General features: G+C 36.3%; 1 protein-coding gene across 1 annotated transcript in view; it reads left to right on the forward strand.

Moving 5' to 3' along the window:
• Nucleotides 1–17,826, forward strand: part of MKS1 (MKS transition zone complex subunit 1) — a 93,560-nt gene that overhangs the window by 16,616 nt on the left and 59,118 nt on the right. The window contains exons 4-7 of the mRNA XM_033940395.1: nt 7,900–8,055; nt 12,548–12,645; nt 12,757–12,885; nt 14,943–15,047. Coding sequence (XP_033796286.1) covers nt 7,900–8,055; nt 12,548–12,645; nt 12,757–12,885; nt 14,943–15,047 — 488 coding nt within the window. The remainder of the gene's footprint in view (nt 1–7,899; nt 8,056–12,547; nt 12,646–12,756; nt 12,886–14,942; nt 15,048–17,826) is intronic.

The following is a 17,826-nucleotide window of genomic DNA, read 5'->3' on the forward strand; positions in this document are numbered from 1 at the left end:
GTGGGCCAGCCTAGCAAATGCCCCACGGCCGCACAGCTCCATGGGAGTGACAGAGTGGGGACATGCGTCAGCGACGGAGAAGAAGGCCAAGAAGCAGTAATGGAGAATCCGACACTGCCATCTTTCCTCTCGGGGCAGGAACGTTGCTGGGGAAACCACCACACGCATCGCAAACCTCCGCAGGCTCCTACTGCACATGCGGGGGCATAAAGCCATGGATCACTGATCACAGCCACACGGAGATTGAAGTGCGCAGGCGCGCTAAGGGTTTTATTATAGCGGATTTTTTCTGCTAGTGCATGGTGGGTTTTTGAAATAAAAAAATAAAGACAGCAGGCGTGGCTTGGATGCGCATTCCGATGGTCGGGTAAACAAATAGCTCCGTGCTCAAAAGCTATAATTTTGAAATTACTACAAAAAAAAAATCAAAATTCAAAAGAAAAAATCTAAATATTGAAAGACAATGACGTCTAGCAAACAACAAAAGCGATTTAGGAGCAGGAGGATCCGGTACAGGAAGTAATAAACGATCAAAACCGGAGCCAAGTATTACTCCTTCAAAAGCTCCATTGCCATCAGATGACAACCTCGATGTAATGGAAGAATTAAGACAAATTAAAGAAATTGTTCTGGACAGCAACAAAAAACTACAAAAAGCTATTGAAGATGCAGCAGCATTAACTAAAAGAGTGGAAGTGACGGAAAACAGAATAAACTTAATAGAAGATAACTTTGAACAACTCAATCTGAACGCAAGACAAAACAAAATCATATTGAAAGAAGTAGAAGAAATTAAAAGAGACCTTGAAGACAGCCGGAACCGTGAAAGAAGAAATAATTTAAGAATAATAGGAATACCGGAAGGGGTAGAAAAAAATAATCCTATTACTTTTTTGGAACACTTTCTACCTAAAGTACTACCACTAAAATTTAAAACACCACTGGAAATCGAAAGGGCACACCGGATACCAACACAAAGGAAAACTTCACAAACTGGACCAAGGACATTAATATTCAAACTACTGAGACATCAACAAGCGCTGGAAATTTGTCAATTAGCTAAAGAAAATAAAAATCTCAAATGTCAAAATTCAAAAATACATATTGTCCCTGATTTTGCAAGGGAAACCGCATTAAAAAGGAAAAAATTTTTAGATATGAGACCACAACTGAAATCTTTAGGGGCTAGATATGGGCTCCTTTATCCAGCAATAATGAAGATCACTATTGCAAATAAAACTCAGAATTTTACAGATCCAACAAAACTACAAGAATTTCTGGACCAATATGAACAACCCATGACATCCTAAACATCTTAATGGAAAACCTAATGAGAAAATGAGTATGTATAGATTTATTAATACTTTACTAAAATATTCACCATATAAGAATTGATTTTATTAATAATATGACTTACAGTTAAAATTTAGAACTTTGAAGTGGATTCAAAAAACAACGGACTGGAACTACATGTGCTACAGCACACACATGGAACTATACAAAACCAACATTCTTTGAAGGAAATAAAAGAAATAAAACAAACTTTATAAGAGTACATAAACTTATACTTTTTAAAGGAAAGTTTTATAAATATTTTGAAGAAAATGTACTTACAGAAGAAAACGTGGATTAAATGGAGATCCGAATGAAAATGGAATTCATTACATTTACAGAGAAGTAAATATGGTAACTAAATATGGGAGTGGTTATATACAAACAGGAAATGTGGTTGATAGACAGGAAAAATCTCCAATCACGCTGCTGGGGAGTTACAAAATACAAAACAAAAAGAGATTGGACAACAGAGAGAATATCCTGTAAAAGGAAGTGCTTCCGTTTTGATTCTATCTCTTAAAAATCTCTCTGCCGATTTTATTTCAAACTTTAATTAATTCCTACACCCCACCTCCTCCTTATGTGTAAGAAACAGTGAATTATATATATCGAGTGATGCTTACTATTGAGGTAGACCACTTACTCTCTTTAGATAAATTTGGAGAATATAGAGGTGACAGGGGATGTTGTACTTTTGAAAAAAAAAAAAAGAGTCCCAGGGAGAAAGCGTCACCTTCCACGGATAACCTTTTCGAGACAAGCTGAATATGTAATGATAGGAGTTCATGAAAACTAATTAATAACTCCTCTCCGATTCTAAAATGTTGCTAAGTTTGTTATGAAAGAGAGGAGATTCAGTCTGGAATAACACAGAATAAATCCAAAAAAGACTATGCTGTATGTAAGGTATAACTGATTTTCTCCTTCTCGAATACTGAACTAGCTTCGAAGTTGTTCAGCGCTTTTATTTCTCTGACACTTTGACTGACGGAATGTCCTCGATACTGACAAAAATAAAAGCAAGTCCCTAGTCAGGAAACATCTTCATTACTTGCTCTCTCGAGGAAATGATGAATGTCTTAGACTATTTAGCAGAAACAATGAGAGAGGAATACTGAATCTTACAAGGTTGAAATAATAGGCAACACAAAAACGTTTTTAGAGACAGAAGTAGGGGGAAAGAAAAGAATCTAAAGTAAATCTAGGAATATGAATATTGACTTACATCCATAGCACTAAATGCCTCAAATAGAAATGTAAGATGTGCAGGATCAAAATACAAATGGAAAAAAAAAACAACTAAACAAAACTCATATCGTCACTCTGCAAACTTTCCTAAAGAGATTTAAGATTTGAAAAACTAATGGATTGAAGTATCTCAAATTTAAAGAAAGAAATAAGTGCTTCATTTCAAGATTCAATAAAGGAGTCTTACAACTGGGAATTTTACCTAAATCTCTTCCTCACAACACAAATTGGAATAAAGGTTGAAAAATAGACTGTTTGCAACAAATATACCTATATAAAGACATTTTAAGACACACAGACTCCACTTCATGATCCACATAGTACTATTAAAATAATAATAATATTAGATATCAGTATAATGAATGTAAAGTTGATTCTTGATAAATATATGTTAGATTGTAATTCTCATTGATAAATCTTATATAGAGTTATCAAAAGATAAGATAATATTTTCTTATATGGATTTAAATACATTAACTTTTTATATAAAATTTATATAAGAAAATATTTATTTGCTAGATTTATAGGAAATATATTAGATGAAGAGAGATAAATTATTAGTAGTAAATAAAGAATATTTTATTTTAGCTTGGGGGAGTTATTTTAACCTAACCTCATCTTGCGTATCCAAGTATTCATATTTAATAAGAGGGGGGGGAGGGAGGGAAATAGGGATATGGGAGGGATTGAGAAAGAAAGATATAAAGAAGATATAGAAGTAATAAAAGGAAATTATAATTTATTAAGTATATTGGGAAAATATATTAATAAAAAACATTATATATCATTATATAGAAAATATATTATAAAAATTATAATTATAAATGTCTCTTAAAATAATATCTTTGAATGTTAATGGTCTAAATCATGTTATAAAAAGGAAAAAAGCATTACTGTTCTTAAAAAGGCAAAATGCAGATATATGTTGCATACAAGAGACCCACCTTTCAAACATTGAATCTAATAAGTTGACAGGTGGTTGGATAAAGCATAGGGAAAAAAGCAAGTGTTGCTATTCTAGTGAATAAAAAATGCTCGGCTTTATTTAAATTAAAAGAATCAGATGTTCATGGAAGATGGGTAAAAGTGGAAATATCCATGGGAAATACAACCATGACGTTGTTTAATATATATGCCCCTAATTCAAAACAAAATGAATTTTTTAAGACTCTTCAACAACTGATCTTACCACTGGCTACTTCAAATCTAATAGTAGCTGGGGATTTTAATGCTGTTATGGATCCTTTATTAGATAAAAACCCAAGTAGATATATGAAATCGATGGGACTAGATAATTTGGTACAAACTTGTAATTTGACAGATATTTGGCGAATACTTCATTTTAATGGACGGGAATTTTCTTTCTGTTCTCATGTTCATAATTCTTTTTCAAGAATAGATTATATATTTATATCAAAACACCTAGCACATCAAGTAACACAAGCTGCCATTGATCCAATCATATTATCTGATCATGGTGGAGTGTGGATTGAAATTAAAATCACAGATCAAAATACAAATAGACCAATATGGAAATTTGATAATACACTGCTTGCTGACCCAATATTTTGTGAGAATTTTCAAACAAAAATGAAAGATTATTTTCAAATGAATGATAAAGATGAGATCTCTAGGGAAATATTATGGGATGCTTTTAAGGTATCAATAAGAGGACAAATTATTTCTTATTCGGCTTATCTTAATAAACAAAATAGAAAACAATTTTCTAATTTGGAAACAGAAATAAAAATTTTAGAATCAAAATTAATAGAAAAATGGGAATATTCTATACAAGAATTATTAAAACTTAAAGTAAAATACAATGAATTCTCATCAAAGATGATAAGAAAAGATTTATTCTCCCAGCAGGCATTGTATTATGGAAACTCAAATAAGTCGGGAAGAATATTGGCAAATTATCTCAAAGCGAAAAAAAAGAAATCAAAAATAATTGCTATAAAAGATGAAAAAGGTGACACATTAACACAAATTGAACCTATTTTAAAACAATTTCTAAAATTTTATAAATCTCTTTATACTTCCGAGACTTATTTAAATAAAGAAAAAGATGGTTTAGAATTTCTGAAAATGTTAGAGGGTCCAAAAATTCCTGAACATATAAAACGAAGTTTGGAAAAGCCAATATCATTAAAAGAATTAGAAACAGCATTGAAATCCCTTAGAGTTGGATCCGCTCCAGGTGGTGATGGATATACAGTGGAATTTTATAAAACATTTCAAAATTTATTATTACCCTATTTATTAAATCTTTTTCAATATCAACTTAATAAAGGATGTATAAATGGCACTATAGCAGAATCTTTAATTATTGTTTTGCCAAAGCCAAATAAAGATTCCACATTGGTTTCAAACTATAGGCCAATATCTTTAATAAATGTAGATGGAAAAATATTAGCAAAAATACTTGCATTAAGATTGGCTAATGCTCTTCCCCATATTATAGGTATGCCTCAAACAGGATTCGTTGCTCAAAGACATTCATCTCATAATACCAGATTAGCATTCCATATGTTATACTTAACAAAGAAAATGAATGAGCCTACTTTTGCTGTTTCTTTAGATGCAGAAAAGGCTTTTGATAGAATAATGGACATTTATGTATCAGGCTATGGAATGGTTTGGTATAAGTCCTGGATTCATACAAATGATACAAACATTATATAACTCCCCCTCTGCTAGATTATATATTAATAATACATTTTCAGAAAAATTTAATCTACAGAGAGGAGTTAGACAAGGATGTCCCTTGTCTCCTTTACTGTTTGATATAGTGTTAGAACCCTTAATATTAGCAATCCAACAAGTAAAGGAAATACAAGGTATACCTCATTCAGATAGAGAATACAAAATATCAGCTTATGCTGATGATTTATTATTATATTTGAGGAATCTAGAATCCACCATTCCACAATTGCTTGAACTAATTGATAAATTCGGAAAGTTTTCAGGATATTAAGATAAATTGGAATAAATCAGAAATACTTCCATTAAATGTACACTGTACAAAAGGTTTATTTAATACATTCTCTTTTGTTTGGAAGGAGGATACTATTAAATATCTTGGAATTTGGATCTCAAAAGATTTAGAAGACACAATGAAAATTAATGAAAAATGTTTATTACAAAAAGTGACAGAGATGTGTGAACAATTGAATCCTTTACATTTATCTTGGTGGGGAAGAGTACAAACAGTTAAAATGATGATCTTACCTGTAGTTTGTTACCAAATGGGAATGATACCAGTTTTCTTTCAAGAATCTTTTTACTCAAAGTTAAATAAGGTATTGACAAAATTTATTTGGCTTGGGAAAAATCCCAGAATTGCTTTAGTGACATTACAAAGACCAATTGCGGAGGGAGGGGTAAATTTTCCCAACTTCTATAGGTATCATCAAGCCTATATTTTACGTCAAGGTATGTATTGGATCCTCCCAGAGCCCACTGATAATATTCCAGAATGGTTCTGGCTTGAATGGAGACTCATGTTTCCTTTACGTCTTAGTCATGTAGTTAGTATCAAAATGCCAAGGCTATACAAAGAACATAAAATATTTATGGATACATGGAAAACTTTAAGATACATAAGTAATCTAACTCCTATTCCAATTAGCAAATCAACAAATCAAACAATTTGGTTAAACCCCAAGATCAAAATTGGCGGTTTCAAAATAATATGGAAAGATTGGATGATAGCAGGTATTCGCACTTTAGATGATATAATAAAAAATGAAAAGTTGCTGGAGTTTTCACAATTGCAACATAAATTTGATCTTAAAAAAACACAATATTTTAGATGGTTGCAATTGAAGCAATCCATTCAGGTAGGGTTCCCTGAATGGAAAAATCTTACTAATTATCACAGTTTGGAATTCCTATGTTTCCAGATTAATTCAACAGGTCATGAAGCTGCACAGTGGTATAAATTAATATCTGGATTTGTAAATAAAAAGCCAAAAAATGGTCTTAGAGACATTTGGAGCATTGAGATAAAGCACCAAATTAGTGCATCTCAATGGCCACGACTTTGGTCTTGGAGGTTAAAATGTACGGTGTCAGCATCTATGAGACAAACTTGGTTTTTTCTTTTGCATAGAGCTTTATGGACCCCTACACGTTTACATAGAATTGATAGCTCTAAATCTAATAGATGCTGGCACTGTCATGTTGAAATTGGGACATTAGACCATCTTATATTCTTTTGTCCATTCATCTTAACATTCTGGAAATCAATTTGGCCCCAAATTAATAGGATGCTAGAAAATCTAGTAGCCTTGACATATGATACTATATTATTTGGAACAACAATGAGAGCAAAAAGTCAAATATCATCAAATAATAACAAACTTCTTTTTGTTTTAACTGGAATAGCAATACAACAAATCACATTCAATTGGAAAAAACATGACAGATTAAATTACACATTCTGGTGGAATTCTGTATGCCATATATACAAAATGGAGCTCACTATAGCAATACAAAAAGGACATATAAATGAATTTCAAAAAATATGGAAACCATTAACTGAATATTGTAAAGAATGATTAATTTTCCCATATATAGAATTTGATTAGAGAGAAAAAATGGATGAGATCATATTTCTAAATATTATATAATATATTAATACTTGATATATAATATGATATATGGAAAGAATAAATTTAAAAATTTAATTCATATATTACTGAATAGAAGGGAGGGGGGAGGGGATGGGTTATTATATTAACTAAGAATTATATAAATTTAGTTTTCTGAAATATTAATATGAATTTTATATTTTCTTTTGATGTAACATATGAAAATGAATAAAGATTTCTCATTCTGTATTGATAGGGAGGGAGGGAGGGATGGGAGATTATTATATTCAATAACTTTATAATATATTGATTTTCTAAAGAAATGTTAAATTTGATATTAATATGTGAGTTAATCAAGTATGTTTGTTCAAGTTTATAATGAATTTATTTAAAAACACTTGTTGTAACATAAGAAAATGAATAAAGATTTATAAAAATAAAGACAGCAAAATATGCCTTTTCATCCAGACTTAAGTTAAAAAAATGTTGCTCATTGGGTTTGGTAAAGAGGTTGCTATCACCTGAAGTCTCTTCTGAATGTGATAATTTAAAGGTGTGGGAACCCAGTATATTTCTGTGGATGCTGTGATAAATTGAGATAGTCCCTTAATCTGATATAATGGAATTAGCTATTTGCCAAAATAAGATAAAAACTTTGACTTGTAGGTATTATCTTTCATTACTATGTTTCAAATCTGATACTCTTCTGCTGATTTTTCAGTTCGAATATGATCTGTACCAAAACAAGGCTGCCTGTCAGAGTCCACTTGACCGCCAGTATCATCAGGACGTCCTGAAGCTGGAGAAAGCAGGTGGCAGGAAGAATCTTAGAATCTTCACCTACACAGACTATGACCGCTACACTAACCTGGAAGAGGTACCCAGACCACTTCAAGATAGGGCCTGCTAGAAAGTGTACTAATATAGTAGCATAATAATTGATAACAAATGAAGACCATATGCTCCATCCAATCTGCCCAGTTGAGATTTATCTTAGGTAGAAACACACAAACAAACACTCCATTAAACATCCTAACGCAAATCCTCCTCCTTTACCTATCTCAGCCTTTTCCTAAAACTATGTTCCACATTTGTGCATCCTCGGGACAAAATGTTCATTTCCACCACCTCTATTCATAGTTTATTAAAATTTTGATTAAACGCTTATAGCATTAAAAGCTAAAAATATAAAATGGGGGAACAAACAGCAGATAATAGACAGAATCTTCATACAACAGACAGACTTGATTGGGAAAGGGTAATTGTAAACAGGAGGAAATGGGAGGTTGGCTATAGGTCGGTAATTTGCACAATCCGTAGACTTATTTTGGGAGTTTTTGATAATTGGATAGTGTTTACAATCCACTAGTAGACTTGCTGAAACAAGACATTTGTGAATGATTTGGAGAATGTAGGGACCAAAGATGGAGAAATGACATTTTAAAACAGGGGTGTCAAAGTCCTTCCTCAAGGGCCGGAATCCAGTCGGGTTTTCAGGATTACCCCCAATGAATATGCATAAGATCTATTTGCATGCACTGCTTTCATTGTATTTATTTTAGCCTTTTGGAACTCAATATGGAATTAAGTAAATTATTTATTGGAAAACCACGTGGCATTGTCTTATGATACAGTATTATTTGGAATGTCTATGAGAAAAAAGAGTCAGATATCTTCGCATAATAACATTCTTTTATTGATCATGACTGGAGTCGCCATTCAACATATTACTAATAATTGGAAAGATCATAGCAGACTCAATTTTAATTTTTGGTGGAATTCATTATGTCACATGTACAGAATGGAAAGATCAATAGCTATACAACATGGAAATTATAAGAAATTTATTAAAATTTGGGAGCCATTAACATCCTTTTGTAATGATTAAATAAATGCCATTTTTCTTTTGAAGTATAAATCAGTTATTATAGGGTGGGGGAGGATAATTTGGGTGGGGTGAGGGTTAAATATTTGTATTATAAGTTATAATAGTAAAAATATCAAGTGATGTATACATTGTTACTGTTTTGATATTTGTACACTTGATGAAAGTTTGAAAATGAATAAAGATAAAAAAAAAAAAGAAGTGGGATAACGCATAAGAACATGAAAGCCATGCTTAGTCAGGCCAAGGTCCATCAAGCCTAGAACCCTGTTTCCAGCAGTGGCCAGTTCAGGTTGCAAGTACCCAGCTAATATACATTTGGAATTCCCTAACTCTTGGTAAAATACATATTGAAAAAAAAAAGTTTTGTGTCAAGGCAATTGTAGCTAGCTCAATGATAAACCCAGTAGGAATTTTCAGTGTGAAATCCCTATGCGATAATGTCTCTGCAAGGGATTTCTATTGCTTCTTTTTGAGGAGCATTTGTATACAGTAAGTCTACATCAAAGCTAACCAGAATAGTGCTCTCTTTGCAATTTAAAGTGTTCAAGATGTTAATGACCTCAGTAGAATCTTATATAATGGAATCTGTAGGACAAATGGCTTTAAAAAGTAGTCAGTGAATACTGCTAGTGGATCTATTATAGAGGCAGCCCCAGTACTGGGGAGGGGAGGGGTGTGGTGGGGGAAGGACGGTAGGGGTTTGGTGAAGGGACTTTGGTTGTGGTAAGGTGGGTTGGAGGGCAGGGATTAGCGTTGCCTAGGCTTACTATTGAATGAGGAGGATGCCAGGAAAACTCCCCAGATTTGTCTTGCAATAAAAGATTATGCTGTCTCTTACTCTTTCCACGGAACCGGCCTATACCTTGTGTTTTCGTCAGATTGTGAGCCGTTTGACCACAATCTGTCTCTGCAATGCCTCATACTAAAAGGAAGGGAGTTCTAAAGTCGAATCCCTCCCAACTCAGAAGCTCAACTCCGGTTCTGCAACAGAGCTTCAATCTCTTCGGTATCTGAACCAACTATTAACCAATTCACTGGGAGAAGGGAGCCCTGCTGTGGTTGTGGACAATGGAGTGTCCAATCTTTTAGGGCATTAAATATTGCTGTCCCCTCCGGATTTCAATCCACCACCGTGTCCGACGTTAATGTGGGTTGCCCCGGTGCAAATCTCAGGAGCGGAAGTGCTGGTCAGAGTTCAAGCCAGGAGGGAGGAGCGCCCGTGATAATGAACGCCGAAGAACCAGCAATGGGAGCAGCAGTGGATAATCCACTACTTCTAACTCCTCCGGTGGTGACTCTAGAGACAATTTGGCAGGCCTTGCAAAGGTTTGATGGAACGCTGACAAAATCAACACAAGAGGTACTTAACCTTTCAGAGAAAGTCAATAATTTGTCTAAGAATATGGAAAAAATTAAACAGGACTCTTCAGAGCAAATATTGCAGGTTAATTCTGATATAAAAAGTTTGAAAGAAGTAACATCGACATTGATTAAAGGTAAGATTTTCATTCACCGAAAAATGGAACAGTTTGAGAATTTGAACAGGAGGCTTAACATTCGTGTACTGAATTTCCCTAAATCTCCAGCCTTAAATCCTGTTGACTTCTTTAAAAAATACTTAACTGAGATATTAAAAATTTATCAACAAAGCTATTCCCCCATTCAGTAGAATATATTATATTCCAAATACTCTTACTAAGACTGCTGAGGAAGGAAATTCAGTTCAACAAGAAATACTTAGAAAAGACTTATCAGCCATGCTTGAGGAATCCCTCTCTGAAGGGTGACATTGCTCGTTTCTTTTGTATTTGAGCAGGACTTAAATTTAGTAATGAAACTCTTTTTTCGTAATTATCATTTACTCTTTCTGGGCAAAAAATTTGGATCTATCCAGATATCTCAAAAGTCAGACAAGATCGCAGAAAAGAATTTTTGTCTATGCATGATGAAACCAAAAAGCTAGGGGCCTCCTATTTACTAGTATAGCCTTGCAAATGTTTAATTCATTGTCGGGGATTAAGTACACTTTTTTTGTTCCTTCACAGTTAAGAGCCTTTCTAGACCTGAAAAGTATCTCTAGTAATGTATAGATCTAACTGGATAAAATTTATGTTCTGGTTAAACGTATAATGATAATAACTCCTTCAAAAATATCTTGTGCACCGCTCTCAATTACCACAATATATATAGGCTGCTGCTCGAGCCACAGTTCTTTACATCTCATTCAAAAAGTTTCTGATAACTTTTATAATAAAATAATTTTATTATGGAGCTCAAGCGCTCACAGTTGTACTGCCATTAGAACACATCTCAGCGTATAACTTTAATGTGAGCTATCATCGGTCCTTTATATTCTTTTATTAATCTCTTTAAATTTTACTTTTATTGTAACTATTTGCTACAACTGTTTACTACAAGGATCTTCTTATGTCATTATTGTAATAGTACTTAGCTTGTGAGTAGATTTAAGTTCAAGTTTATTCATACTTAATGGATCGCTTATTTAGTTTGCTAAGCGATGTACAATGTAATAACAATATACAGATAACATATAAGTGCTGACGTACAAAATGGAATTGACAATGTGAGTTAAAACTGACGAGAGTCGTGTGGGAAAAAGGGAAGAAGTTACAATCTTTGAATAGAAAAGGAAGAAAAACATGAATGGGAAGAACACAAGGGTGGGTAAATTTAGCTTCATAAATAGCAATTATTAAATGAAAAGCAAAGAATCATATGCATCTTTGAAAAGATATGTTTTTAAGGTTTTTATAAATGAAGATAAGTCTTTTAATTCTCTAATGTATTGAGGCAGGAGGTTCCATGATTGGGGGGCCACAACAGAAAACATGTCGTGCCGTCTGATGCCTATAACTTTCACAGAGGGAATGGAAAGGAGATTATGGGAAGTCGAACAGAGAGATCATGAAGAATTGTATGGTATTAATAACCTAGTAATGAATTGAGGTTCATTATAGCTCAAAGTTTTAAATACTAAGAATAGTATTTTAAAAGTGATGCGGTGACTTACCGGAAGCCAATGGGATTTGATCAACAAGGGGGGTAACAGGATCATATTTCTTCGCATCTAGAAACGACGGAAGATCTCCGTTTCACTCTCTCAATTTGCAACAGAGCTTCTTCAGGAGCACTATAGTCGATTATGGTTAAACGTAGTCAGCTTTCCTAAGGAATAATTTGCTTTGTAATAATCCTCTCCATGGGTATAATGGATCCTCCTTTCCGAATGGTGGTCTAAGAAAGGGGAACAACTTTTTATTTCTTCTGTAAATGCATTTTTCCCTTTTTTTTTCTCTTAATGATACATAGGTTATATTCTTCTGTGTTACTGTAACAAGTGTTTTACTTGTGATGTTATTGTAAATTGAATTAAAAAAAAATAAAAAAGATGATGCTATCACTGCTTCGCTTGCTGCTGTAGTTGAAATGACCCATGAACTTCCTATATCTTGATACACAGCATTGGCAGGCAGCGACCAACTCTGTGAAGGAGGTGCCCACATACCTGACAGAGAGGATGGCTAATGTCCGGTGCAGGCGGCAGGACAGGAGACCTATGTGAGTGCCAAAAATACTGGGAAAGAAAAATATGTACCAGTTTACTTTTGCTTTATAATCCCAGAGGTCTGTTGTGGTGGTGTTTTGTTTGGGTTTTTTTTTTTTTGACAGGGATGGTGGAGGTCTCAAAATGCGACTTATCACCTGGGAGCCTTCAGAAGAATTCATAAGAAATAACCATGTGATCAACACACCCATGCAGACCATGTATATCATGGGGGACCTGGGACCTTATGGCAAGTAAGTGAGACTTGGCTGAGGAGGGAATGTTCTCATATAGCTGTTATAGATGTGGCTTAAGACAATCTGCTGCCTGAAGCAAGAGATGAGATAGTGCCCCTTTATCTCCAAGGCACCGGGGGGGGGGGGGGTGCTTTGTCAGGTAATGAGGGAAATGGGGAGAGGGAGGTATGTTTGGGACCCAAGGTTTAGGTATTAAGAGGTGCCTTGAGTGGTAAGTGTGAGTCAATGGATGTCAGGAACAGAGGTGTGGGGGGGGGAAGAATCTGGGCCAATAAGAATGAGCATGGGATGGGCGAATGGGGCAGTGTGGTGGCAATATGTGTAGGTAATGGCATGGATATCTGGGTTAGGTGTGAGTGCTTGTCGAGGTGTGGGTAGGGGGGATCTAGTTTGAAGAGTGTCTGAGCAGGTGTGAAAGGAGGGTCATTGATGTAGTGGAATGTTCAGAAGAACTGGCCCTGCTGACCTCCCTTTCCTCACTTCATCTGTTTCACTGATAGTCTGTGTTCAAGCTGAGACTCCAGGAGCAAGTGAGCACTACAGACCTGTGCATAGCTCTAACAGTGTTTTTCACACTGTCTTCCGATTTTATTTTTTAATTTGCATACCTAGCCTGGCAGCAGGAGTAGTTCTTGTGCACAAATGATTTCCTGTTAACTATGGACCTGGTTAACAATATAAACTTTGAAATCATGCAGCTACAGTAGAATCCCAATTAACCGGTATTCAAGCAACCAGCACTCTCACCCAACCCGCAAAAAAAAAAAAAAAATCGTCTCCAGATCAGCAGCGGCAGCAGTCCTGAGCCATGAACCCTTCCTATCTCTCTCGAACCCTGAAGCAGCAGCAGCAGCCTTGAGCCCCAACCCCCCTCTTTCCACTCCTGAAGCAGCAGCAGTGGTCCTTAGCCGCAAACCCCCCTCCTGCCAGCCCCCAAACGAGCAGTGGCAATGGTCCTAAGCTGCGAACCCCCTCCCCCTGCCCCAAAGTAGCAGTGGTCCTGAACCCCGCCCCCAGCCCTGAAGCAAGCAGCAGCAGCAGTCCTAAGCTGTGATACCCCTTCCCTCCCTCCAACCCCAAAGCAAGCAGCAGCCCTGAGCTGCAACCCTCCTTCCCTCCAGCCCCGAAGCAACAACAGCGGTCCTGAGCTGCAAACCACCTCTCCCTCACTTACTACAGCACTAGTGGCAGCCGGTTAGCAGAGGCAGTGCTGAAAACAGGCTGCTTTACTGCCAGCCCTGACAGGGCCTTTCCTCTGACACATTGCTTCCGACACGAAAGAGGAAAATGGCCCTGTCAGGGCTGGTGGTGAGCAGCTTGTTTTCAGCACTTCTCCTGCTGCTTCAGTAAGTGAGGGGGGTCTAAGAGGACAGACCCATGCAGAGGGAGGGAGGGCAGACCAGGTGGACCAGAAGTGTATGTTTGGGGGGGAGAGGTTCAGCAGGGTGCAGGGGAGGAGAGATGTTAATTTATTAAAGATGCTTTGTATAAAAGCCCAGTACTATAGGGCTCACAAAATCTGCAAAATACTGCCAAGATATTTTGAGGTAAAATCGATTAGTCAGAGCTTACAAGAATGGGACAGGGACAGTGACAAAACTCAAGGGGACGGGAAAATTGAGTTCATGCGGGGACGGACAAATTTGTCCCTGTGTCATTCTCTAGTCTGTTCTTCTGTTTTGGTTGTTGCCATTTTAAAACATGGTTGTTCATGTTGCTGTTCCAATTTACCTGGGTCCATAGTTTAGACATTCCAGTTTGTAAAGTAGCTGTACATTCTGGATGGACTCGGCGTCATCAGCAGTGTACTGATGTGCACATTTTAATTGATCTTGGATGACCGTTCTAAAATGCTCTTCACATGTCCTACGAAATTGGCCTTTGTTAGGGAAACAATTGCTATTGTCACCATGTATGATAAGAACCAAATTGTGCATCCTCTGACAGAAATCTTGGAATAATTTTTCTGCAGGGGAAGAAGTATGGCATTCTGTATGCACTTTTGATTTTCGACAAAGTTCTTCTAATGTTTCCACCATTTTGTCTCCATTCAGGTTGGGTCGCAGGGAACAGGAATATGTTCTGTGCACAATTAAAGTGGACAGCAATGGGGTGATAACAATAAAACCAGATATCACTGGCAGCAAAGGGCCCTACAGGTTAGTGTATGATAGAAACATTGTGTTGCGGAGAAGGTGAGGCAGTTGGCGATGGGAGCAACACCTGGCTAACACATGATATAACATTGATTATGCTTATTCAAGACCAGACAGCTATACAATCCATTCATCTCCACCTACTTCTCTCTATGTCGCCTAGAGCCTGCATAGGTATGCGCGACACACAAATAGAATATTAGATTAGATTAGTTACGTAGAGATCTCTGTGCATGATAATCCAAGAGAAGGTAGATAAAATGCTGTATCTATAAACCTATAAGAGCCAGGTTTTGGCACCATGCATTTGCTTCCAGTGAGTTATATTAAGTGGAAAAAATGTTAGGTAGACAATTTGGGGTGGGGAGAATGGATTCAATAGACTTCATGAAGGATTTTGAAATTTTCATGTATAACACAACTAGCATCAGTGCACAATATAATAACTTAAGATCTAGGTTTGAAAATACTGGAGCAATATTCTCAATATTTGCCATGCTTATATGGAAACCGTCTAGTTGTAGATGGTATATAAATCTTAAACATAAATAAATATTCTGCAATATGACAAGATAGACATTTAATTTGCTTAATATCTTTTCATAAGCAAAAACCCCAAATGTCAATATAATCAGTACTTAAAAAAATACCACAAACTAAACTAAACTAAACTAAGCCTTAAGTTTATATACCGCATCATCTCCACGGAAGTGGAGCTCGACACGGTTTACAAAGCTTAAAAAGGAAAATTTACAAGAGCATATAAACAGATTTACAAGAGCATATAAACAGAGGGGATGTAAGCAAGAGAAGAGATGTTATATGTTAGAGAATAGCCAGATAATAGGTGACTAGAGACTGGCCCGTTGAACTTAAGGAAGCGATGAGAGATTTTGTAATTTATAAGGTGAACCCTTAGTGTGAGACTGTGAGCACGAAAGAGCAAATCCCCATAGGAGACCACTCTTGTTCCGGATATCAACAGGTGTGGAAATCGTAAAAGAATTTCAGCCACACACCATCATCGTATTCACATTTGTGTGTATAAATGAACAATGTGTTGTTTTTTTAAACAATTTATTTATGGAAAATTTTGAACATACAAATATAAACCCATACAAACCAAAACAGTTAGGGCACTGATCTTTGACCTAAGGGCCACCGCAGGAGCAGACTGCTGACTCTTTGAAACAAGGCCAACAAAAAAGCAAGGAAAAGTACTAGAAGCACCCCCATGCTACCATCCTTCCCTCCAGGTACTGGTGAACAATGTGTTTTAAATAAAACAATAAGTGAACCAAAATGAATTGAAAAAATATTTTTGTAAATATCTCTCTCATATGTAGATTTCAACCAAAGTTCAATGAATAAGCCCCCCATTTACTGGCCAGAACGTGAAAAACTGCAGCGTTGTAACATAAAGCAGACTTAGCTTGCAGATAAGGTCCAATCGCTGGAATGTAGGGCACATCAAAGTTTTGATGTATTATCAACTCCCTTCTGCTCTCCAAAACTCTTGCTTAGGTTCAACCAATTTTTGATTCAGGGCCCTAAGCCCCTTTATCAGGAACCATGAGCAGTATAGGCAAAATACATAAAGATGCTGAGACTTCCATAATGACCTGTTACTGGTTTGGAAAAGGTGGAGGAGCCAGAGAAGCACAGCAGCACTAAATATGAATAAAGTAACGTAACTGGAAGGGGGAGGGAGTGTAACCTAATTAGATAGAAACAAAAAACAACTTTAGCTTAACAGGGCCGGGTGACATAACTGAAAGGGGTAACCTTCATAAATTAAAAGTAAAACGGGCTACAATTTACAATCCCAGATAGGAGTCCAAGTCTGCTGAAATAATCTCCAAGTGTTGGGAGAGGCATGCTTGAAATCCAGTCTCTCCACACGCATTAAAAAAAAAAAAAAATCTAATTTTTTTCACTTAGTCATTGTAGGAGGATGGTCTTACCGCCAACGCTTCAAAATGAATTTTTTAGTCAATATTGACACTTTTGAAATTAAACTCCTATTTCCCAACGCCACAAAATTGGAAAACAAAAGTACATCAGCCCGAAGAGGCACTCTCCAGCCCAATACATTATAAAGGTATTTCAACATTCTTGTCCAAAAATCCTGTATTTTCACACAAGACCAAAACGTGAAATAATGTTGCCTGCTGATTTTGACATTTGGGACATTATGCAGAAGCAGCTATCTTTGCCTGGAAAGCACATTGTGGAGCCCTATACAAGGTCTGTTCAAAAAGTTCCAGGACAGTTTGAATTGCGTGCCAACTGAAAATTCTTTTGAGGTGCACTAGGTGGTGTTGAGTAGCTTGAAACCTCATGAGTAACCTCCTTTTTTCCATTTGTTGATATCTGTTTTCATCTCCATGCTACAGCAGTTTTAATGAAAGTATGTTTTCGTGATTGGCTTTTTTCATCATGTGCGACCTCAATGAGCAGTGTGAAGACCACTACAGAAACTTATGAAATGTTGAAAATGACTTATGGAGAACATGTCATGAGTCACGGAAGGTGTTTGGAATGGTATTCACACGTCAGAAGTGGTTGTGAATCAGTGGAAGACAATCTGCGAATTGGAAGACCATCAATATCATAAGAACATAAGAAATGCCTGCACCGGATCAGACCCGGGGGTCCATCCAGTCCAGTGATCCGCACACGTGGAGGCTCAGCCAGGCGTACCCTGGCGAATACATTAGTCCAGTGGTTCCCAACCCTGTCCTGGAGGAACACCAGGCCAATTGGGTTTTCAGGCTAGCCC

Source organism: Geotrypetes seraphini, chromosome 1, assembly GCF_902459505.1.
Source record: "Geotrypetes seraphini chromosome 1, aGeoSer1.1, whole genome shotgun sequence".
In the NCBI taxonomy this organism is placed as follows: Eukaryota; Metazoa; Chordata; class Amphibia; order Gymnophiona; family Dermophiidae; genus Geotrypetes; species Geotrypetes seraphini.